General features: G+C 35.9%; 1 protein-coding gene across 4 annotated transcripts in view; it reads left to right on the forward strand.

Annotated features, from left to right (window-relative positions):
* CCDC88A (coiled-coil domain containing 88A) overlaps nucleotides 1–24,545 on the forward strand; it is a 142,858-nt gene that overhangs the window by 66,435 nt on the left and 51,878 nt on the right. For all 4 annotated transcript variants that reach the window (XM_011996510.1, XM_011996509.1, XM_011996511.1 and 1 more), the window contains exons 8-16: nucleotides 955–1,127; nucleotides 7,204–7,285; nucleotides 10,112–10,270; nucleotides 11,940–12,086; nucleotides 12,660–12,804; nucleotides 16,707–16,891; nucleotides 19,869–20,006; nucleotides 21,496–22,566; nucleotides 24,037–24,164. In XM_011996510.1, the coding sequence (XP_011851900.1) occupies nucleotides 955–1,127; nucleotides 7,204–7,285; nucleotides 10,112–10,270; nucleotides 11,940–12,086; nucleotides 12,660–12,804; nucleotides 16,707–16,891; nucleotides 19,869–20,006; nucleotides 21,496–22,566; nucleotides 24,037–24,164 (2,228 nt within the window). The remainder of the gene's footprint in view (nucleotides 1–954; nucleotides 1,128–7,203; nucleotides 7,286–10,111; nucleotides 10,271–11,939; nucleotides 12,087–12,659; nucleotides 12,805–16,706; nucleotides 16,892–19,868; nucleotides 20,007–21,495; nucleotides 22,567–24,036; nucleotides 24,165–24,545) is intronic.

The raw sequence follows: 24,545 nt of genomic DNA on the forward strand, positions 1-24,545 counted from the left end.
TCTCCTTGGCCTCCCTAAGTGCTGGGATTATAGGTGTGAGCCACTGTGCCCGGCCCAGAACTGAATTTTTAACTTAAAAAATTTTTAATTAAATAGCCACCTATGCTACTGGCTATTATATTGGACAACATAGTGCCAGCCAAATCACTTTATTTCTTTTCTATGTCAGCAGGTCTTTTATGCCTTTCCACCATTGGCTGTCTAATCTAATCATTTTCTTCATAATTGATTTCTTTTGTTAAAAAAACTAGGAAGGGAAAAAATAGCAAAGACATGGAATGAACCCAAATGCCCCTCAATGATAGACTGGATAAAGAAAGTGTGTTACATATAAACCATGGGATACTGTGCAGCCTTAAAAAGGAATGAGATCATGTCCTGTGCAGGGACATGGATGAAGCTTGACACCTTTATCCTCAGCAAACTAATGTAGGAACAGAAAAGCAAACACCACACGTTCTCACTTTTCAGTGGGAGCTGAACAATGAGAGCACATGGACACAGGGAGGTGAACAACACTCACTGGAGCCTGTCGGGGGAGGCCAGGTGGGGAAACATTAGGGAAAAGAGCTAATGCATGCTGAGCTTAATACCTAGGTGATGGGTTGTCAGGTGCAGCAGACTACTATGGCATACATTTACCTATGTAACAAATATGCATACCCTACCACATGTACCTCGGAACTTAAAAAATAAATAAATAAATAAGTATGAAAAGAAAAAAACTAGGAAGGGAAAAACATTATCTTCTTTAGTATCATTTACTAAGTAGCTCATGCATGAACTGTTGAATGGAACTTTTAAGAATGACAACTAAATATGATAGTTAAGATGTTTTTGACCAATGAATTGTTTTTGATATTGTAGTACAATTCTTAGACCTAGTGGATCTTGTTGATGTGTTTAGTTTGCTAATACGTAGAATACTGAAAGTGATTCTGTGTGTATTTCTAGACTATCATAGAACTCTCTGAAGAGCGAGATGGTCTTCATTCTCTACCCCATGCCTCTTCATCTGCACAGTCACCCTGTGGTTCTCCAGGCATGAAGCGAACAGAAAGTCGACAACATCTGTCGGTGGAACTGGCAGATGCTAAAGCCAAGATACGAAGGCTTAGGCAGGAATTGTAAGTTGCTGATTTTCGAGGTGCATTGAATTTATGTAGTCCCAAAGGTGACCTAAACAATATTTTTAAGCTTATGGAAATATTTCTAGCTTGTGTCAGTGTTTTCACAAGTATGTGTCAAAATGAGAAAAATAAGGAGGTTGGCATAAGGTTTTCCTATGTTAAATCTTACCAATTTAAAGGATACCTGTTATTCTGGATTTATGGCCTTTCTAGCTTTCTAGTGTTAATGTATTTTTTTTATTAAAATAAGGTCCTCCTTTGGCAAATTGGAGCTCTTAAATTTTTGTCTTACTTTCCTTGAAATCCAAATTACTAGGAACTACTGATGGAGACCAGTAAGTCTAACTCTTTTAAAATTAATGTTTTGCACCTATTCTCCCCCCCAAAAACTTAATGTTTTAAAAGACTGAGTTCTTGGCATTATACTGTTACCAAAAGATAGTTTCGTGTATGTGTCTTGCATTGAAATGCCTCAGTCACGTACTTAGTAAAGGTAAATACAGTCATGTGCCACATAATGACATTTTATTTAACAATGGGCCACGTATATGATGGTAGGTGGTCCTGTAAGATTACAATGGAGCTGAAAAATCCCTATCATCTAGTAATGCCTTGATGTGCCTGACCCTGTGTAGGCCTAGGCTAATGTGTGTCTTAGTTTTTAACAAAAAAGTTTAAAAGTAAAAGCAGAAAAGAAAAATGCTGATAGAATAAGGATATAGGCCAGGCGCGGTGGTTCACACCTGTAATCCCAGCACTTTGGGAGGCTGAGGTGGGCAGATTGCCTGAGGTCAGGAGTTCAGGACCAGTCTGGCCAACATGGTGAAACCCTGTCTCTACTAGAAAATACAAAAAAATTATCCGGACATGGTGAGGTGCACCTGTAATCCCAGCTACTCGGGAGGCTGAGGCAGGGGAATTGCTTGAACCAGGGAGGTGGAGGCTGCAGTGAGCCGAGATGATGACACTGCACTCCAGCCTGGGTGACAGAGCGAGACACTGTCTCAAAACAAAAAAAAGAATAAGGATATAAAGAAAGAAAATATTTTTGTACAGTTGTACAATGTGTTTACATTTTAAACTAAACATTACTAAACATTATTATAAAAGAATTAAGTTTAAAAATTCTAAAGTTTATTAAAAACATGGCTGATGCTGTGGCTCATGCCTGTAATTCCAACACTTTGGGAGACTGAGGCAGGTGGATCACTTGAGGTCAGGAGTTCAAGACCAACCTGGCCAACATGGTGAAACCCTGTGTCTACTAAAAATACAAAAATTAGCCAGGCATGGTGGTAGGCACCTGTATGTAGTCCCAGTTACCTGGGAGGCTGAGGCAGGAGAATCGCTTGAACCCAGGAGGTGGAGGTTGAAGTGAGTTAAAAGCACACCACTGCACTCCAGCCTGGTGGACAGAGCGAGACTCTGTCTCAAAAAAAAAAAAAAAGTGTACCATTTTTAATATTTTATATCCTATTTTTACTGTACCTTTTCTATGTTCAGATATGTTTAAAAACACAAATACCATTATGTTATGGTTGCCTATGGTATTCAGTACTGTCACATGCTGTATAAGTTTGTAGTCTAGAAGCACTAGGCTGTACCACATAGCCTAGGTGTATAGTAGGGTATTACCGTCTAGATTTGTGTAAGTACTATACATGCTCGGTGATGTTTGCCCATTGATGAAATCACCTAACTCGTTAGAGTGTATTCCCATATTTAAACGATGCATGACTGCATTCAGATTTGGATAGTGCTGATGAAATTGTATTTTCTCAATTTTAAAAGACTATTACAGAAAACTAAGTATAAATGTTACATAGGCATTCCTTGGTGAACCACAAGTAAAGATGTGATCAGTCTCTGCTGGAGATTTGTTTTTATTTTGTACTTTTAAAAGAACAAAGGATTTTTGTTGTGGCGGCCGGTTTTTTTTTTTTTTTTTTTGGTTTGGTTTCTTGGAATTTGAGCTTTAGAATATAGATTTTAAGTTTAAAACCACAATGTAGCAATTAAATTTATTTACTGATTATTTAAAGTAGTTAAAGAAAGTGACTGAATATGCAAGGTAGAAAAAATATTACAGTCCATAGGAAAATTTGAAAATAAAAAATAACAGCTTTCATTTGTGGATGTCTGCATTATTATGTATCTATTGAAATGAACACGCCCAGGATATTCTATAAACAGCTGCACCAGGAAAATTAGGGAAGAGATTGCTGTTATTAGTTTGACTGGCAGTTAATGGATAGTCTAAATAGTGAACACTAGTTTGTTCCATATAATTTAGCACAATTTCTCCAGTCTTTAGATAAAGCATGCAATTAGAACCGTAATGATGGCTGTGAATTCGTTTAAGGTTTTGCACTATGTTCGAATTTAATTTTTAAATAAAATTTACTTGTACATAGAGTATATTAAAATTCCAAACAACTTGAGGAGATTGATGAAATTTGGTTTTCTAATACTTATTAGAAAATGTAAATGGATATTTTTAATGGGTAAATAAATGTGCCAGTATTGCAACAAGTATTCTCAGTAACTAGCTTTTCAACAAATACCATCTAATATCTTCGTTGCCCTTTGAAAATGTGTTTCTTTATGGATTTCTTCTATTAAAAAGAAATAAATCTCATATTAGTTCTTTTTATTGGGACAAATCTCTACTAAAGTGAATGAAGTGCAGAAATCATGGTCGACAAAAACGGCAGGTTGCCTTATACCGAATGGAAACTATACAATAAGTAATTACAACCAGAAAGTGCAGATTAACAGCATACTCATTTATGGGGTAGTACATTATGATATAATTGCTTTTGATTTATAAACATATAGTGTAAAAGTATAATTTGTGATATGGGTAAAAGAAGTAATTTTTTTATTTAAAATAGTAATTTCACTTTTATGCAGTAGTTAATACTACCAAAGAGTCCCTTTAACTCTGCCTCCATAAATCCCATGTTTTGAAAGAATTTTTCTAATATTAACTATTTGTTATTTTTCAAAAAAAGAAAAGCCTTATTGAGATATAATTCGCAGGTCAGAAAATTAATCCTTTTAAAGTGAACAATTCAGTGGTTTTAGTCTATTCAAAGAGTTGTGCAGTCATCACACAGCAATTTCTTGTGTTTTTTTTTGTTTTGTTTTTGTTGTTGTTTGAGATGGAGTCTCGCTCTGTTACCCAGGCTGGAGTGCAATGGCGTGATCTTGGCTCACTGCAGCCTCTGCCTCTTGGGTTCAAGCAGTTCTGCCTCAGCCTCCTGGGTAGCCGGGATTTACAGGTGTGCACCACCACACCTGGCTAATTTTTTTACTTTTAGTGGAGATAGGGTTTCACTATGTTGGTTAGGCTGGTCTTGAGCTCCTGACCTTGTGATTCACTGCCTCAGCCTCCCAAAGTGCTGGGATTACAGGCATGAGCCACTGCGCCGGCCCACACACCAATTTCACGACGTTTTCATCACCCGCAAAAAGAAACCCCATATTTAGTAACTGTCACTATCCATCCCCCTTTGCTGTCACTCCTGGCAATCACTAATCTACTTTCTGTTTTCATGAATTTGCCTATTCTGGACATTTTATTGTATAAACGAAATCATACAGTACGTGCCTTTTGTGACTGGCGTCATTTACTTAGCATAATGTTTTCCAGGTTCATCCATGTTGTAGCATGTATCAATACTTTATTATTTTTAGAGTTGAATAATATTCCACTGAATGGATATACCACATTTTGATTAGCCGTTTTTTGGTTGATGGGCATTTGAATCCAGTTTTTGGCTATTATGAATAATGCTGCTATAAACATTCAGGTGCATATTTTTGTGTAGACATCTGTTTTGAATTCTGTGTGTTAACATACATAAGGAATGGCCAACATTCAACATTGTGAACATAATTAATGCCACTGAATTATATGTTTAAAATGGTTAAAATGAGGCAGGGCATGGTGGCTTACTCCTGTAATTCCAGCACTCTGGGAGGCTGAGGCAAGAGGATTGCTTGAGCTCAGGAGTTTGAGACCAGCCTGGGCAACACAGGGAGACCCGTCTCTGCAAATAATTTTTTAAAATTAGGAGTGTGGTGGCACGTGCCTGTGGTCCCAGCTACGTGGGAGCTTGAGGCAGGAGGATCACCTGAACCGGAGGTCAAGGCTGCAGTGTGGTGGCACGTGCCTGTGGTCCCACCTACGTGGGAGCTTGAGGCAGGAGGATCACCTGAACCAGGAGGTCAAGGCTGCAGTGAGCTGGGATTGCACCACTGCACTTCAGCCTGGGTAGCAGAGTGAGACCTTGTCTCAAAGGGGGAAAAAAAAAAACTTGAAAAAATTCTGAATACTTCTGGGTCCAAAGCAGTTCAGATAAGGGATACTTAACCTGTTTCAAATGCCTTTTAACTTGTAATGCACTTTTAGAAATCTGTCCCAAAAGCCAGGCACAGCAGTGCGCGCTTGTAGTCCCAGTTACTTAGCAGGCTGGGTGGAATTCTTGGGCCCAAGAGTTCAAAGCAAGGCTGGGCAACATAGTGACACCCTGTCTCTTAAAAAACAAAAGAAGAAGAAAACTGTCCCGAAATACACAGGATTTTATATATAGTAATGAGCTTATTTACTAAAAGATTATATAGTACAGTGAAAAATGGAATCCATTTAATAGGGTATGGTTTCTCTAGCAAAGGGAATATTTTTCTACCATTAAAAATTATGGTTTTGGGCTGGGCACCATGGCTCATGCCTGTAATCCCAGTGCTGTGGGAGGCTGAGGCAGGAAGATTGCTTGAGGCCAGGAGTTCAAGACTACCCTGGACAACAGAGTGAGACCTCATCTCTACAAAAAATTAGCCAGAAGTGGTGGCACATGCCTATAGTCCCAGCTATTCCAGATGCTGAGGCAGGAGAATCACTTGAGTCCAGGAGTTCAGGGTTGCAGTGAGCTGTGATCATGCCACTGCACTCCAGCTTGGGCATCAGAGTGAAATCTTGTCTCTTAAAATATATAAGTATATATATTTTTAATAATATATTTTAAATAATATAAACATATTTTATAATATGTATTAATATATAATGGTTTTGAAAAATGTAAGGGCATGAGGAGATTAGAACAATAAATTGTTTTATACAGTGAACATTTACTTTATTATTAAAGAACAGAGGGTAGAAAAGTAGAGATAGTAGTGGAGGCTTATTTTAAGGAGCTTGATTGTGAAGGAGAGAGAGAAAATGGAGATTAGAAGTAAAGCAATTCTAAGAGAAAAACTAATAGAAGAAATTCGAGGATGTTTATAGGCTGAAACCAATAGAGAAGTAAAGATTTTAGTATCTTACGGCAATTGGAAGTAATAATTTCCTTTCAGCCACTGTAAATGTTGAAAATAGTTGGAGACCCTTATAAGTCTCAGACACAGGTAGAACTGCCTTGCATAAAAATTCTTAGCTTAGGCCGGGCGCAGTGGCGCATGCCTGTAATCCCAGCACTTTGGGAGTCCACGGCAGGTAGCACCTGAGGTCAGGAGTTCGAGACCAGCCTGAGTAACATGGTGAAACCCCGTCTCTACTAAAAATAAAAAAAATTAGCCTGCATAGTGGCGGGCGCCTGTAATCCCAGCTACTGAGGCAGGAGAATTGCTGGAACCTGGGAGGCAGAGGTTGCAGTGAGTCAAGTTCCTGCCACTGCACTCCAGCCTGGGCGACAGAGCAAGACTCTGTCTCAAAAAAAATTCTTAGCTTAACTGTCTGTAACTGCAGAGAGTGAGGAAGAGAGAAAGAAGAGTGGAAATGGAAGGGGTGGAGGGCAGGAAAGATGAAAAGAGAGGAAGAGAAAAACTGTATTACATACTATGAGAACATCAGCCATTGAGGTTAGCCTTTGGAAAAAGGGAAGAGGTTTGATTAATGGCATCTAATTGTATAAATTCCTAATACCTGTCTTTTTTTCTCTTCTAGATTAGGGTTATGGCTAATACTATGTTCAACTAGTTATTTAGTAGTGATAATACATTTATATTAATGCAGATGATGATCACAGTTTTCAAAAATAATATGCTTAATGAATGTATTTTTACATTTAAGGGAGGAAAAGACTGAACAGTTGTTGGATTGTAAACAAGAACTTGAGCAAATGGAAATAGAACTCAAGAGGCTGCAACAAGAGGTTGGTACCTGGAATATCTATTATTTAGGACCACCAAGTAATTGGAAATTGATTTTCTTCCTTGTAATTTATAACCTTTCCTTCAATGCTTATATAAATAAATGAGGTTACTGAGGCTTCCAGAGATTGGATGATTTTTTCAGAGTCTCTCTCTTCAAAAATGCCAGAGCCAAACTTTCTTCCATGTTAATGCTGTTCAAACTCTGCTAAGATTCAAAAGAGCTACTTAGGACTGGGGTAGTTCCAGATTTTTCTTTTTAATGTGTTTGGCTTCTGTGGCCTTGGAAGCTAGAACACCTCTACTGTAAACTATGCTCTTTATGTGTATCTCTCTGTGTCTCTGCTGCCTGATAGTGCTTTATACGAATTTATATATGACAGAATGCTTTTTGATTTTTTTCACTCTTTTCCTATTAAATAAGATTTAAAAAATTTTAAAAGTATCTTTATTTTACAGCAGCTTCTTCTTTTTTCACCTTAAACCAAGAGTAATTAATAGCTCACTTTTACAGTCACTCTAATGTTTCATTTTTATTTGAGATTAGTGTGTGAGCTCTTTAATCCATAAGTGCTAAGGATTAGGATAAGGCTGGATAGTTGTTTTTTTCCCTTAACTTCCCCATACCTGCCATTTTAGATGCAGGGAATACTGTAATTGCCGGATCATAAACTGGGACCTTCATAGATAAATGAGACTGGTCTTCATAGTCTTTATTTCTAGACATGCTGTGGCTGCTTTTCTACTTGTTGGCAGCAGGGTTTTTTTTGTTTTTGTTCTTTTTTAATGTATGTTGGTTCTCTCTAAAGCAGTAGTTTTCAGTCTTTTTGGTCTCAAGCCTCCTCACCACTCTTAAAAATTAATGAGGATTGGTTGAATATGGATTATATCTATTGGTATTTATCATATTAAAAACTAAAACTATGAATTTTTAAAAACTTAAGTCTGGGCAAGTGCAGTGGCACACGCCTGTAATCCCAGCACTTTGGGAGGCTGAGGCAGGTGGATCAAGAGGTCAGGAGTTCAAGACCAGCCTGGCCAACATAGTGAAACCCTGTCTCTACTAAAAATACAAAAAATTAGCCGGGCGTGTTTGTGGGCACCTGTAATCCCAGCTACTCAGTAGACTGCGGCAGGAGAATTGCTTGAACCCAGGAGGTGGAGGTTGCAGTGAGCCAAGATTGCGCCATTGCACTCCAGCCCAGGCAACAGTGCGAGACTCCGTCTCAGGAAAAAAAAAAAAAAAAATTAAGTCACTTGGGTTGGGTGCAGTGGCTCATGCCCATAATTGTAGCACTTTGGGAGGCCAAGGCAGGTAGGTTGCTTGAGCCCAGGAGTTAAAGACCAGCCAGGGCAACATGACAAAACCTCATCGCTGCAAAAAAATGAAAAAATAGCTGGGTGTGGTGACACACTCCTGTAATCCCAGCTACTTGGGAGGCTGAGGCAGGAGAATTGCTTGAACCCGGGAGGCAGAGGTTGCAGTGAGCAGAGATCGCACCACTGCACTCCAGCCTGGGTGACAGAGTGAGACTCTGTCTCAAAAAAAAAAAATAGGTAGATGAATACATAGGTATTTTAATGAAATAACCATTATTTTCCAAAACAAAGAATAATGAAAAGAATGATACTATTTTACATTTTTGCAGATCTCTTTAATACCTTGCTTAATAGATGACTGCTACTAGATTCTCATAGCTGTTTCTGCATTTAGTCTGTTAAGATGTCACACACCATGTAGCCTCTGGAAAACTTTACTGTGCCCTCATGAGAGAATGAAAGTGAAAAAGACAAATAATGTTTTAGTGTTATTATGAAAATAGTTTTGACCTTCTGAACTCCTTGAAAAGGTTTCAGGGCCCATGGAAGACCCTGGATTATACTTTAAGAACTACTATCCTAAAAGATTACAATAAGGTTTTGAAAAGGTTGGATTTTAATATTTGTCTATTTGTCTCAAATGATATTAATATATGCACTAATGATTTTACTTGGAAGCTTTAAAAAAATGTCAGCAAGATTTTGGTATGTCACAACATATCTATAGAAACTTTACTTCTATACAGTAATTAATGATTTATTTTAGTAATATTGTTTGCCTTTTCTGTATTTTTACCATCTTTTTTTTTTAAATTAACTTTTTCACCATAAATTAATTGCAAATGGTTGTGTTACATGGATGTTAACTTATTTTAAAATATCCTGAATATTGTTTACATTCCTGACAGAGAACATATTTAAAAAATATGAGCATAAATGTGTGTGTATATATATGTTTAAAATACTTCGTTTTTTAAAAAAAGGCTTTAAAAAATTTTAGTAATGTATCCAAGATAATGAAAAAAAAAGTTTATATCTCCCCATTAAAAAAAAAATTAGATATAATTTACATACCATAAAATTCACCTTTTTAAAGTATGTAATTCATTGATTTTTAAAGTAAATTTATTAGCCAAGTGCAGTGTCTCACGCCTGTAATCCCAGCACTTTGGGAGGCTGAGGTGAGTGGATCACCCGAGGTCAGGAGTTTTGAGACCAGCCTGGCCAACATAACGAAACTCCATCTCTACTAAAAATACAAAAATTAGCCGGGCATGGTGGTGGGAACTTGTAATCCTAGCTACTTGGGAAGCTGAGGGAGAAGAAGCGCTTGAACTTGGGAGACGGAGGTTGCCGTGAGCTGAGATCACACCATTGCACTCCAGCCTGGGCAACAAGAGTGAAACTCTGTCTCAGTAAATAAATAAATGTATCAAATTGTGCAACAAAGAATAACAAGTTGATAACGGGAAATAATAATTAAAATATATTTTTAAATTTTTATTTAGAACATGAATTTGCTTTCGGATGCTCGCTCTGCCAGAATGTACCGAGATGAATTAGATGCACTTCGAGAGAAAGCAATCAGAGTTGATAAGCTTGAAAGTGAAGTCAGCAGATATAAAGAGAGACTACATGATATTGAATTTTATAAGGCAAGAGTTGAGGTATGTTGCATAATTAACCATGATTTTTTTTTCTGTGTTAGAATTTTAACGTATTTAAAATGCAGTTAATAAACATGAGAAACTCTTGAAATGGTGAACAAACAGTAAATACATTTGGGTATGTTTATTTTATGATAGATTAGCATATTGCTTTTAGTTAGACTTCTACAAAAGGGACCTGTGGATATTACTAGTTTTATTGAACTCTTTGGGGCTCTTCTTTTATTCCTTTTCTTAGCATCATATATAGAGCAGACCTTTGAAGTCCTTCTTATAGTTAAAATATTTATTTCTATTAATTTTAAACTTTTCCCCAAAAGTGAAAGCAAAACATATTTCAGATTGCTTCTTAATTGAGATCACTAAATTAAGATTAATGAAGCCTCTATATATGCAAACAAATGAAAAAAATTTTTTCTAACTTGATAGTTACAGTTCAGTGTTACGTGAAGTTGAGTTTGACAAGAATTTGACAAGTCAGGCTGGGCACAGTGGCTCATGTCTGTAATCCCAGCACTTGGGAGGCCAAGGAGGGCAGATCACCTGAGGTCAGGGGTTCGAGACCAGCCTGGCCAACATGTCAAAACCCCGTCTCAACTAAAAATAAAAAAATTAGCCGGGCATGGTGGCACATGCCTGTAAGCCCAGCTACTCAGGAGGCTGAGGCAGGAGAATCGCTTGAACCCAGGAGGTGGAGGTTGCAGTGAGTCGAGATCGCGCCACTACACTCCAGCCTGGGTGACAGAGTGAGACTCTGTCTCAAACAAAACAAAAAAAAAGACTTTGACAGGTCTTGTGTATTTTTCTTCTTTCTCAGCTAATTTCCTCATTATCTGTAAACAGGAGATTTTGGTCAATTTCAGTAGTAGGATAAGAAGGAGAGAGTATACAAAATCAAGAAGTGAAAATGTAAGAGAAAGTGGTTAGAACATTTTAACTTGAAGGTTACCAGTAAGTAGACCCAATAGGACTGTAGAGATAAAGTACATATTAATTATTTGTCAGTTATTTAAAGGCGTGTGTATGCATGACACTGTTAAGGGATTCTCATGAATATCACTGTCTTAGTATACTTTTTCTAGACTTTAGTTTAGAAACCATAGGTATATAACTTAGCAAGATAGAATTATGAACTCTTTTATCTTCAAAACATATGCAGGGACTTTTAAGGATTTCCTCAAGGTGTATTTATGTAAAATATTTATTAATAGAGCCTTGGTTTATGATTTATGTGAGTTCTGATTCAAGTCTTGGTATTTTACTGCAAAAACCTCAAGCCCTTCACTTCCAAGTTATAGCCCAAAGTACAGAGAAATATTTAAATCTATTTCAGTCAATACATTAAGCCTGGATTCCATGGAGAGTTGTATCTTAAATATCTGGAAGACTACTTCTACTTAGTTAATTCCTTATCTTTGTGACTGAGGAAGTTAAATATGCCCCGACAATTTAATGTGAAGTTACAGTAGTATTACATATCTTAAGTACTGAGTGTTTTGTTTGCATTCTGGGGTAAAAAGCCAAGAAAACATTAATTGTATTTCTATTAGTAGGTTTACTCATGCATAGAACTGTTGATAAAGATGGCTTAATGTTTTGTGATAATCTTTATGTTCCATAACTTTAAAAAATTAACAGATATTAACACATTTGTGATAAATGTTTATAGGAGTTAAAAGAAGACAATCAAGTTTTATTAGAAACAAAAACCATGTTGGAAGACCAACTAGAAGGAACTCGTGCTCGTTCTGATAAATTACATGAATTAGAAAAAGAGAACTTACAACTAAAAGCTAAACTTCATGATATGGAAATGGTAAGTTTTAAGAGATAGATCAGTTACATGGCCTCTAAGGAAAACTGAAATCATCAACTGATTTCCTTGTATTGGCAAGGATGGCTAGTGTCCTTGAGGCTTTAACAGAGAAGAGAGAGCTAAATAAGTTAGATGCCTTCAACTTTATATAAATATAAAAGTAGTAGAAATTTCTGCTTTTGTTACAGAAGCATGTTGCTTACTAATTTTGTCTTCAACCTTTCAATACCACAATAAATAAGCTATTGTGTAAACATGTCTTTAAAAATACAGAAATCTGTTTGCTAAAATTTAGCGTTGGTTCATAATTCTTTTGATAGATCACCAAAACAGTATGTTGACTATGAAGAAGAATTTTCATTGTGTCCCCAAAGATCAGCTTAAAAGGATGTCAGACACTTAATCAGTATAATTACCAGTGATAATTATAAGTGCCTTCAAAACTGAACAATTTAAGGAACTCATGATTATGACTAAGTTTCTGATAAATAAAAGTTGAGTAATAAAGTTTTTGCTTGAAATTGTACTGTTTCTTAGCCTTTTTTCTCTCCCTAATCCTTGCCAATAAAAAAGGAACGAGATATGGATAGAAAAAAGATTGAAGAATTAATGGAAGAAAATATGACTTTGGAAATGGCACAGAAACAAAGTATGGATGAATCATTACATCTTGGCTGGGAGCTGGAACAGATATCCAGAACTAGTGAACTTTCCGAAGGTATTCTCAATTTTTTAAAAATTTAAATAGATAATTGAATCATGCAGTTGTATTTATGTTTACTTTCAGTTCTTTATTTTCTGCAGTGGGAGATATCTCAGAAGACTACCTGTCTCCATAGATATGATTTCACACAGTAATACATTGTTTGCATTTTCTTGGGTCTGGTCCCTAGCTTTGCATGTCTTACAGCTGAATTTTATGAATGCAATAACAGATTTGACTGGTTTCTTATCCACTATTTCATGTTAGTATCCTAAGAGGCTGCAATACCAGTTTATTAATTTATTTTAAGAAATATAGTCATCTAGTAAATAGAATAGAAAAGTCATATTAGTGGTCAGCATGTTCTTTGACTATAGGTAAACCCAAATAGGGAGTCAAAGCATAATGGGCAAATTTTCAGGTGAATATATAGTTAGAATTAGTTAATTTAAGGATCTTCATGACTACTTGTAATATGTATAGTCTCCATTATAAGATTATACCTGCCAACCAGCCCAGCCTGGTTATACCATGAACCTAATGAAAGATTCCCCCAGGTAAATTTTTAACTTTTGGCTCTTTTTTTCCTGGGCTTCACATTGACTTGTCCTCTTTCTCAAAGCTGGGCATAATTTTATACAGTTGTTTGGATTATAGCTTTGGATGTGCAATATGAATTTTTGAAATTACAAAAAAATTCACCAGTTAGGTCACATTTATTCAAATTAGACTAGTTTCAAAACTCGTCAGTTTTGCTCAGTGTTAGATTGTTCTACTTGCATTTCTTCAGCAAATACTTACTAAGCACCTATCGTGTGTAAAATACTATACCAGACACCGAGGATGTACTGTTGAGGTAGACATAAACTCTTGAAATTTTATAATCTGGTGCTTACAGAATAATTACTTCTATAGATGATTCCACCTATTGATTACCAATTAGGTTCTTCCTATTTTACACTTGAGAATCGAATACCAAATTCTGGGGCCCCATGTACCGACTATAGAGTAAGTGATGATATTCAATCATTGAACCTGTGTTACTTAAAATATTTGTGAAACTTTAAAAATTATATTCCTTGTGAATTGAGTTACAAAGAAAGCAATTCAGACTTAAATATTTTCTACTAAAGGTAGTTAGAATTACTCTGTTAATTAAGAATTACTACTCTGTTAGTCTAGACTTCTGAGGATTAAATTGTTGGTATTTGTGAGGCCCTTAAATAGTGCCTGGTAAATAGTAAGCATTCAAGTATTAAATATCATTATTATTCTGTCACTGTTGTTTTGTAATTGATCTTAGCTGGGATTGTAGAACTGAATATTTGCTTTACTGTGGTGTAGTTTTTATTTTTTAAATTATACAAGGGACTTTCTAGAAAATTTACAGAATTTCAGAAAATTTGCTTCAGAACTTTTCTATCTCATTTTCTAACCCATGTGTCTTAGGAAAGTTAAAAGTATCTTAGAAGTTTTTTAAACGCCAGTGTGTTTAATAATCACCTAGTATAAAAGTTTGCAGTAGTTGTGCTTTCAAGTTTCTATGGAATAGGTGGGAATGTAAACTGGTTCGGCCATTCTGGAAAACAGTGTGGAGGTTCCTCAAAAAATTAAAAATAGAACTCTCATAGCATTCAGCAGTTTTGCTCCTGGGTGTATATCTAAAGGATATTAAATCAGTATATCAAAGAGATATCTGTATTCCCATGCTTATTGCAGCATTATTCACAAATGTCAAGATATGGAATCAATCTGTGTCAATGAAATGATGGATAAAGAAAACGTGTTTTATATACATAATGGAATATTAGTCATAAAAAGAATGAAATTCTGGCCAGGTGCAGTGGCTCACACCTGTAATCCCAGCACTTTGGTAGGCTGAGGTAGATGAATCACGAGGTCAGGAGTTCAAGACCAGCCTGACCAATATGGTGAAACCCCGTCTCTACTAAAAATACAAAAATTAGCCAGGCATGGTGGCGTGCACCTGTAATCCCAGCTACTTGGGAGGCGGAGGCAGGAAAATCACTTGAACCCAAGAGGTGGAGGTTGCAGTGAGCCAAGATTGTGCCACTGCATTCCAGCCTGGCGACAGAGCGAGACTCCGTCTCAAAAAAAAAAAAAAAAAAAAAGTTTGGCCGGGCATGGTGGCTCACGCCTGTAATCCCAGCACTTTGGGAGGCTGAGATGGTAGATCACCTGAGACCAGGAGTTTGAGACCAGCCTGGCCAACGTGGTGAAACCCCATCTCTATTAAAAATACAAAAATTAGCCGAGCATGCTGGCAGGTTCCTGTAATCCCAGCTACTCGGGAAGCTGAGGAAGGAGAATCTCTTCAACTTGGGAGGTGGGGTTGCAGTGAGCCACTATCACGCCACTGCACTCCAGCCTGGGTGACAGAGCGAGACTCCGTCTCAAAAAAAAAAAAAAAAAAAAATCTGTCATTTGCAACAATATGGATGAACTTGAAGGGCATTATGTTAAGTGACATAAGCTAGGTACAGAAAGACAATAGTGCATGATCTCATTTATATGTGGTATCAAAAAAATTCAAACTCATAGAAACAGAGTAAATGGTTGTTAGCAGAGGCTGAGGGGTTGAGGGTATAGGGAAGATGTTAGTCAAAGGACACAAGATTTCACTTAGATGGGAATAATTTCAAGAGATCTATTGTTTATCATGGTGACTATTTAAAAACACCTAATCCAGGTAGATTAACAGTAATGCTACTGTTGGGGAATATTATATATTTAAACTCTATACTGTGTTTTAATAGATATCTTAAGACAGAATCAGATTTATAAAGGGATAATGAATGGAAGTGGATTAAAGATTTTAAAATAATTTCAGCATGCTCAGAATATTCATTTTGAACTTTTAGCCAAAATAAAACAAGTAGTATTGTATTTTCAAAATTCGTTTAATCCTTCATTAGTTGCTACTTAGAATAATGTATCCTGTAAGTTTATAGTTAAATTTAAATAATCTTTTAATTTAAAAAAAGACTTGGGCAACTAATGGAATGTTAAAAGTCAGTAACTATTCAGTATGCCAGCTTTCAGTAAAAGATTAACAACATGATGACTAGAAAAGCTGGAAATAAAAATTGAGGTTTTCCTTACTTAAATATGGAGGTTATTTACTTATCTAATTTTGAAGAGATTTTATACATGGTGGGGGATATGTTGGATGTGCATGTGTTTCTTTGGTTTTTATGAAGAAGAATTTGAAATATACACAAAAGCATACACTGGAAATTCCCTCCAGTGCCTTTATTCATTTCCTTTCTTGAAATAGTAGGTCTCATCTTTCATTTGTAAATCCTAATGTTCTTGTATCAGCAAAATATTTAATGGGTCTGCTTGAACTCCAGTTTCTTCAATCTAAATTTTATGCTTTTTTTCACTAGAATGCTGTGGATGCATTAAAAGTTAAAGATTCATCTCTTGGCTGGGTGCAGCAGCTCATGCCTGTAATCCCAGCACTTTGGGAGGCTAAGGCAGGAGGATTGCTTGAGCTCAGGAGTCCCAGACCAGCCTAAGTAACAGAGACCCAGTCTTTACTAAAAAATAAAAAAATTAGCTGGCTGTACCTGTAGTCCCAGCCGCTTGGGAGACTGAACTGGGAGGATCCCTTCAGACCAGGAGTTTGAGGCTGCAGTGAGCTAGGAACGCATCACTGCACTCCAGCCTGGATGACAGAGAGAGATCCCATCTCTTTAAAAAAAGAAAAAAAGAAAAGGAGAAAAAGATTTACCTCTCTTATCATGTTTATCTTATATAACCTCATTGAATTTTTAATAAAGTTAAGGATCAAATGATGCAATGCATATATACTGAACTTTTTAAATAGTAAAGAGTAAACATAGTAAAAATGGTAAAGAGTAAATACAATGGTGTATTTGTCAATATTATAGCACCACAGAAATCCCTGGGCCATGAGGTGAATGAGTTGACATCAAGTAGATTATTGAAGTTAGAGATGGAAAATCAAAGTTTGACAAAAACTGTAGAAGAGCTTCGGACTACTGTGGATTCTGTAGAAGGCAATGCTTCCAAAATCCTGAAAATTGAAAAAGAAAATCAAAGACTCAGTAAAAAGGTAAATTAAAATGTAATGTTTATTTTAATGTTAAAAAATACTTGTAAAAGTGTAAATAAATGGCACATTTATTTTCCACTTTTTAAATGCACCCTCAATGTTATTTTAACTTGTTATGAAATTTTTCAAATATACACAAATATGGTGTAAATGAATCCTATACTCATTATTCAGCTTCAACAATTAAGAACTTAGCTGATCTTGGCCAGGTGCGGTGGCTCACACCTGTAATCCCAGCACTTTGGGAGGCCAAGGCGGACGGATCACCTGAGGTCGGGAGTTTGAGACCAGCCTAGCCAACATGGTGAAACCCTGTCTCCACTAAAAGTACAGAAATTAGCCGGATGTGGTGGTGGGTGCTGGTGATCCCAGCTACTCAGGAAGATGAGGCAGGAGAATCTCTTGAACCTGGGAGGTGGAGGTTGAAGTGAGCCGAGATGCGCCACTGCTCTCCAGTCTGGGCCATAGAGCAAGACTCGGTCTCAAAAAAAAAAAAAGAGGCAGCAGGGCTAGAGGAGTTATATTTGCCAGTTTCCAAATAATGAATTGGTTCTCTCATATCTTCTTGAGAGAACAGTGAGTGAGTTTGTTGTTTCAGTATCATTATGAACCCATGAATTTAAAAATATTTGTATTGTTTCAATCCACTCCATTTGTTTTTCTTACTGTCTCAACTTGGGCTAGTGGAAGCCTCTTTAAAAGCTGCTTTGGTTCTGAATCCTTATTACATGGCCTTAGCACTCCTTGAGAGCTGTCTTACTTTCTGCCATGACAAAATATTCTAGGCTCATCTTGAATATTTTCTGTCCCAGATCTGGAGACAGCCATTTCTCTAAAATTAGTCTTTATTCCTTTTAGTGGGAAATAATATTTAGAGACCACAATTTAGGTATTATGAAACTTGAATCTTAATCAGACTCTGGTTGAACAGAGATACTTAGCTGTGGAAGAACAAGTGTTTTGTTTTTGCATATCTTTCTGTGCACATAATTCTACATAAATAGAATCCCATCATAAAAACATGCATGACTAAGAACTGTTTCTAAGAAGTTCCTAAGTGATGCTCATCATGCTGTCCTGGAATCATGCTTTGAGAACCACTGCCTTAGATTATTCAGAGGCTCCTTGGTATTCTTGTAAGATTTTTACTGTTTTAAAATGTTTTTGCATTGTCTTTAATCCATTAACTAAATAATCTTAGTAAGTGTTTGACAATATAGTGTTAAAGTAGGATGGCCATTTAGAAGTTAGAACAGTTTTATTTTGGTTGTCGTTAAAATTGGGCCTGTAGAGTACAGTTTCTTTTTGAAATTAGCTTTGAAGTTTGATTTGTAAATTCTTAGTGATTCAAGCAATTTTTGATCAATTAATTGTAAAAATGATTTTTTATAAACTGAATGTTTCACTTTAATCCCACTGATACGGCCGGGCGCGGTGGCTCAAGCCTGTAATCCCAGCACTTTGGGAGGCCGAGACGGGCGGATCACGAGGTCAGGAGTTCGAGACCATCCTGGCTAACACGGTGAAACCCCGTCTGTACTAAAAAATACAAAAAACTAGCCGGGCGAGGTGGTGGGCGCCTGTAGTCCCAGCTACTCGGGAGGCTGAGGCAGGAGAATGGCGTAAACCCGGGAGGCGGAGCTTGCAGTGAGCTGAGATCCGGCCACTGCACTCCAGCCTGGGCGACACAGCGAGACTCCGTCTCAAAAAAAAAAAAAAAAAAAATCCCAATGATACAAAACAACAAATGAGTTTCAATAACTGTCATTCATATATTTCCATATATGTAGTATGAGAACCAGATTAATTATTCATAACTGAAAGCTTCCTGAACTGTAAATTAATGTTGAATTGAGTTATTGGATAAGTTTTTTGACCTGGTGCTTTTCATATTATTATTATTATCATTATTATTGGCAGTAGTAGTATTTTGAGCTAGGGTCTCACTATGCCACCCAGGCTGGAGTGCAGTGGCGCAATCCTAGCTTGCTGCAACCTCCGCTTCTCAGGCTTAAGCAGTCCTCCCACCTCAGCCTCTCAAGTAGCTAGGACTACAGGCACAGGCCACTATGCCTGGCTCAGTTTTTTGTTTTTTGTGGTTTTTTGTTTGTTTTTGGTAGAGACATGGTTTCACCATGTTGTCCAGGCTAGAAATATTATTGGAAGATTGTTTCCATGTGTAGTTATTTCCATTAATGTTAAAATAGAAAAATTAAAATTGCTTTAGAGTGCTTCACTATTGACATAAGAATTTAACATTTAACTTGCAGTAGAATATTTTATAAAGTCTTCTCGATTTTTTTAATTGCCTAGTTTGAATATATGATAATGGAAAAATCAATAGTCTTAGCATATTTTTAACTTTAATTTGCTATTTTGTACATATTAACTACCAGTATTTTTTATCTCTAAAATGTGTAATTGAAAAGAAATTTGAACCTGAAATATAAATATTTGCTGCTGTTTTCCTTAGTCCTTTTTTATAGTAGTATTCTTTTTCTCCCTCTTTTTTATTTTAAACCAAGTCCTTTCTTTTTTCCTCATTGAACTTATACTGTACTATTTCTCATCTTTTCCTTCATGCTTTTTATATCTTCTCCCTTCTTGCTCACTGAAATTCTCTGAGTATAAGTAAAATTTTACTTTACAAATCCACTGAAGCCAAGAGAATCTTTTAAAAAAGTTTGTATAGTTCTCATATAGCACATTATCATTTATTCAGCTGGATTTGTCTTTGTGTTTAGAAAATGAAACTTACCCCAAAAGATGCATAGGATAAGAAATCATGTCTGCAGATTTTATACAGCTACAGAAATTAGCATGGAATGCTGCTTGAATTTCTATACTGAGTTCTTAAATTTTAGCATTTGGATATTAACACTATTTTATCCTTTATTCAGTGATTATCGTTTGTTTTGACATGTTTTCACTATTGTAGAATATTTAACATATTGTTTTGTGATTTAATTTTCTCTAGGTTGAAATTCTTGAAAATGAGATTGTTCAAGAAAAGCAAAGTCTTCAGAATTGTCAGAATTTAAGCAAGGATCTAATGAAGGAGAAAGCTCAGCTTGAAAAAACAATTGAAACACTGAGAGAAAATTCAGAGAGACAGGTTCATACATTTTTTTACTAAGTAAACAATGTATTTTAAAGTTTATTAGCAAAAGTTATTTAAAATATATGCAAACAAAACGTTGATATAAACATTAAAGGGAAATATTTTAGAATTTTTTTATTTCAAAGTAATTATAATTTTACCTCATTTTCTAACCTATGTATCTTAGGAAAGTTGAAGAGAAAGCTTAGAGTTTTTTAAACTGCTAGTGTGCTTGATAATCATCTAGTATAAGCATTTGCAGTTCTTGTGCTTTCAAGCGTCTATGGAATAGGGCTGCAGATTCTAGAGTCCCTGAGTGGAGTTGGCCAGGAAATGCAGCTGTCCTCTGACCTACCGAAGAGGGAGAAATGCGGTGGCAACCACACTGTCTTGGATATTATGAAATTTGTTTTCAAGTGTTTAATGTTCATTCTTATTTTATGTTTGAGGAAACTGAGAACTGGATAGATTAATTGATTTGTTTTTGAAATATTTATGTATTTGAGACAGGGTCCAGCTCTGTCACTCATGCTGGAGTGCAGTGGCACAATCATAGCTCACTGCAACCTCGAACACCTAGGCTCAAGCAATCCTTTCACCTCAGCTGGGACTACTAGGCATGCACCACCATGCCCAGATAATTTTTTAATTTTTTAATTTTTATTTTTTGGTAGAGACAAAGTATCGCTATGCTCCCCAGGCTGGTCTCAAACCCCTGAGCTCAAGAGATATTCCGGCCTCAGCCTCCCGAAGTGCTAGGATTATAGGTGTCAGCCACCATGCCTGAGCATTAATTTTTTTAGAAGTAAGATTATTTGTTTATATCATCCAGGTATAGTCCTCAGACCAGCCATAAAAATGAAGGTTTCTTTAGAGATACAGAACAGAAATTCTAGACTAAGCTTCAATCTTCACTTTTCCAAGCTTCTTGAGATTATTTAACACACTAAATTTTGAGAATCATTGTATTAGGTCATGGTATAAATTGGATGAATTAGTTCTCAAATGTACCCAGTAATTTTTGTGATTGTGATGCTTCCTACTTAGAATTCTTTTTGGGAATGAATACACACACATACAAACCGATATATACACATACAATACAGCACGTATTTACTGAGGACCCACTGTAGGCATTGCAAAAGTTACTCAGTAAAAGTAAAACCTTATGTTCTCAAGGAGGTATGTGTGTGTGTGACACCGGTATTCCTATTTGTATTTGAAGCATGTAACTATAAATAATCTGAAGACCATTATGATTAATAGAAAATACATTTCTCAGTCGTTCCTTTAAACTGTGAACTTCCTAAAGACATGAACTTTAATGACCTGACAGCATGTGTACACAGTGGTCTTCAGTAAATACTTGTCAGAATTAAAAGTAAGACAGGCATTCTGGTACCCTTTTTTTTTGTTCCCCTTTTCTTGGTAGTTTTTGGAAGAGATAAACCATAGTTAGTTTTTCCTCGATTACAGCTTTTGATTATTTTCTTTTTCAAATTAGATTAAGATATTGGAACAGGAAAATGAACATCTGAATCAAACAGTGTCTTCTTTAAGGCAGCGGTCCCAGATAAGTGCAGAAGCAAGAGTGAAAGACATTGAAAAAGAAAACAAAATTCTCCATGAATCTATCAAAGAAACAAGTAGCAAGCTAAGCAAGATTGAATTTGAAAAAAGACAAATTAAAAAAGAATTGGAACATTATAAAGAAAAAGGAGAACGAGCAGAAGAACTTGAAAATGAATTGCATCATCTTGAAAAAGAAAATGAATTGTTACAGAAAAAAATAACTAATTTAAAAATTACTTGTGAAAAAATTGAGGCGTTAGAACAAGAAAATTCAGAGCTAGAAAGAGAAAATCGAAAATTAAAAAAAACATTGGATAGCTTTAAAAATCTGACCTTTCAGTTAGAATCCCTAGAGAAAGAGAATTCCCAACTTGATGAGGAAAACTTAGAGCTGCGAAGGAATGTAGAATCTTTGAAGTGTGCAAGCATGAAAATGGCTCAGCTACAGCTAGAAAACAAAGAACTGGAAAGTGAAAAAGAGCAACTTAAAAAAGGTTTGGAGCTCCTGAAAGCATCTTTCAAGAAAACAGAACGCTTGGAAGTTAGCTACCAGGGTTTAGATATAGAAAATCAAAGACTGCAAAAAGCTTTAGAGAACAGCAATAAAAAAATCCAGCAATTAGAGAGTGAACTACAAGACTTAGAGATGGAAAATCAAACATTGCAAAAAAACCTAGAAGAACTAAAAATATCTAGCAAAAGACTAGAACAACTGGAAAAAGAAAATAAATCATTAGAGCAAGAGACTTCTCAACTGGAAAAGGATAAGAAACAATTGGAGAAGGAAAATAAGAGACTCCGACAGCAAGCAGAAATTAAAGATACCACATTAGAAGAAAATAATGTGAAGATTGGAAATTTGGAAAAAGAAAACAAAACTCTATCCAAAGAAATTGGTGTATATAAAGAATCTTGTATCCGTCTAAAAGAACTAGAAAAAGAAAATAAGGAGCTTGTGAAAAGAGCAACTATTGATATAAAAACGTTGGTTACACTACGTGAGGTAAATATGTTTACCTAAATTAAGGCAAATATTTTTTATATTTTTAACTCAAGGTTTCTTTAAGTTTTATTGGAACCTATCATTAATTTGCATCATTTTTAATATTTTTAACTCAAGGTTTCTTTAAGTTTTATTGGAATCTATCAGTAATTTGCATCATCTATTTTATGGTTCAGTAGAATTTTGGAATTAGAACTAGAAATACCTTCCAAGTTTCCTACTTTTGTTAAACTAAGAAATACCTATAAATTGTATTTTTAAAAGAATTTGTAGTAATAAAGTTTCCTAGTGGTATCTGACTTATTACATTATAATTTTAAACCTTTATTTCAATATAATGATAAAATGCTTGATCAAAACTCTTACTAAATTCTAAGTATAATAAGCATGATAGCTACTTTTTATTGAGTGCTATGTGCCAAGTACTGGGCTAAAATCTTCATGTAAGTTGTATATATATAAATAATATATATACACACACACAAATATATATACATATATATACATACACATAATCTTTACAACTAATCCTTTATAAGTATTATATCCATTTTTTAGATGAGAAAACAGGTTCAGAAACATTAAATAATTTACTCAGGATCACACGGCTAATAAATAGCAGAGTTGGATTACTGGATTCAAATCCAGATTTTTCAGACTCCAAAGCCCCATGAATTTTGACCTCAAAGCCAGAGAATGCAAATCAGGTTCAACTGTTCAACACTGAGCAACTAGTATTTGCTTGAATCTATGTTTCAAGAAGAATTCTGAAACTTCCAGGAGTAAATTGGCAGTATGTTCTGTGAAACATGGTTGGTGCAAGTCAGAAGGTGTGTGTTTGGCTCTTTTTCCCCATCTCTAAGCATTGTAATATGTGATAACCGTTTAAGTTCAATTTAAAAGTATATTAGCATTCTGGCAGAAGGTCACATTGGGCAGTCTGCATTTCTGCTAAAGAGGCATTGAGAGGGACCTTTTATTTTTCTCTCCTGTAGACTTATACACATGAACAACAGGTTCCTTGTGCCTAAACTTCTAAGAACATCCTCTAGTTCTTCAGATCAGTATCATAAGACCTCTTTCACTGGGAGAAGGGATCTTGTGGGAGAGAAGTGTTATAGTCAATATATATTTATAAGAAGAAAGGTGCACTAAAGTTCAGGCTCGTTATTAAAAAGTAAATGGATATGTTTTTCCCCCACAGTTTTCAAACCTAAATGCATATTCACAAGTAAAGAGTTACTACTCCCTTTTAAGGTTTTGTTTAACGTATTAGCATAAAAAAAAAGGAAAAAAGTTCTTTCAACTAGGTTATAACTTCAGCTACATTTTAATAATGAAGGAATGGTTTAACGACATTTCCTGGTTCAAATTACATGTATTCCTAGATGGTGGTAATTAGAATCTTAGCTGACTTTCTTAGATGTTTATGCCCTTGACACGTGAGTTTTGCATTTCTTTTAAAATAAGGATTTGGTGAGTGAAAAATTGAAGACCCAACAGATGAACAATGATCTTGAAAAATTAACTCATGAGCTTGAGAAGATAGGGTTAAATAAGGAGAGACTCTTACATGATGAGCAAAGTACTGATGACAGGTGAGTACTAAGTCTACTTGGCAAACAGTTGAAATTTTTTTTTTTTTTTTGCTCATACATTAATTCTTTTCTGTATTAGCTATAGAAAACATTTATATATTTCACCCTATTTCTGGTTCCTTTCTTCCCTTAAAGAAAGTTGTGTGGCCGGGTGCGGTGGCTCACGCCTGTAATCCCAGCACTTTGGGAGGCTGAGGCGGGCAGATCACCTGAGGTCGGGAGTTCGAGATCAGCCTGACCAACATGGAGAAACCCCATCTCTACTAAAAATACAAAAAAATTAGCCGGGCATGGTGGTGCATGCCTGTAATTCTAGCTACTCGGGAGGCTGAGGCAGGAGAATCGCTTGAACTTGGGAGGCAGAGGTTGCGGTGAGCTGAG

This window comes from Mandrillus leucophaeus, unplaced genomic scaffold, assembly GCF_000951045.1.
Source record: "Mandrillus leucophaeus isolate KB7577 unplaced genomic scaffold, Mleu.le_1.0 Scaffold518, whole genome shotgun sequence".
Classification (NCBI taxonomy): domain Eukaryota; kingdom Metazoa; phylum Chordata; class Mammalia; order Primates; family Cercopithecidae; genus Mandrillus; species Mandrillus leucophaeus.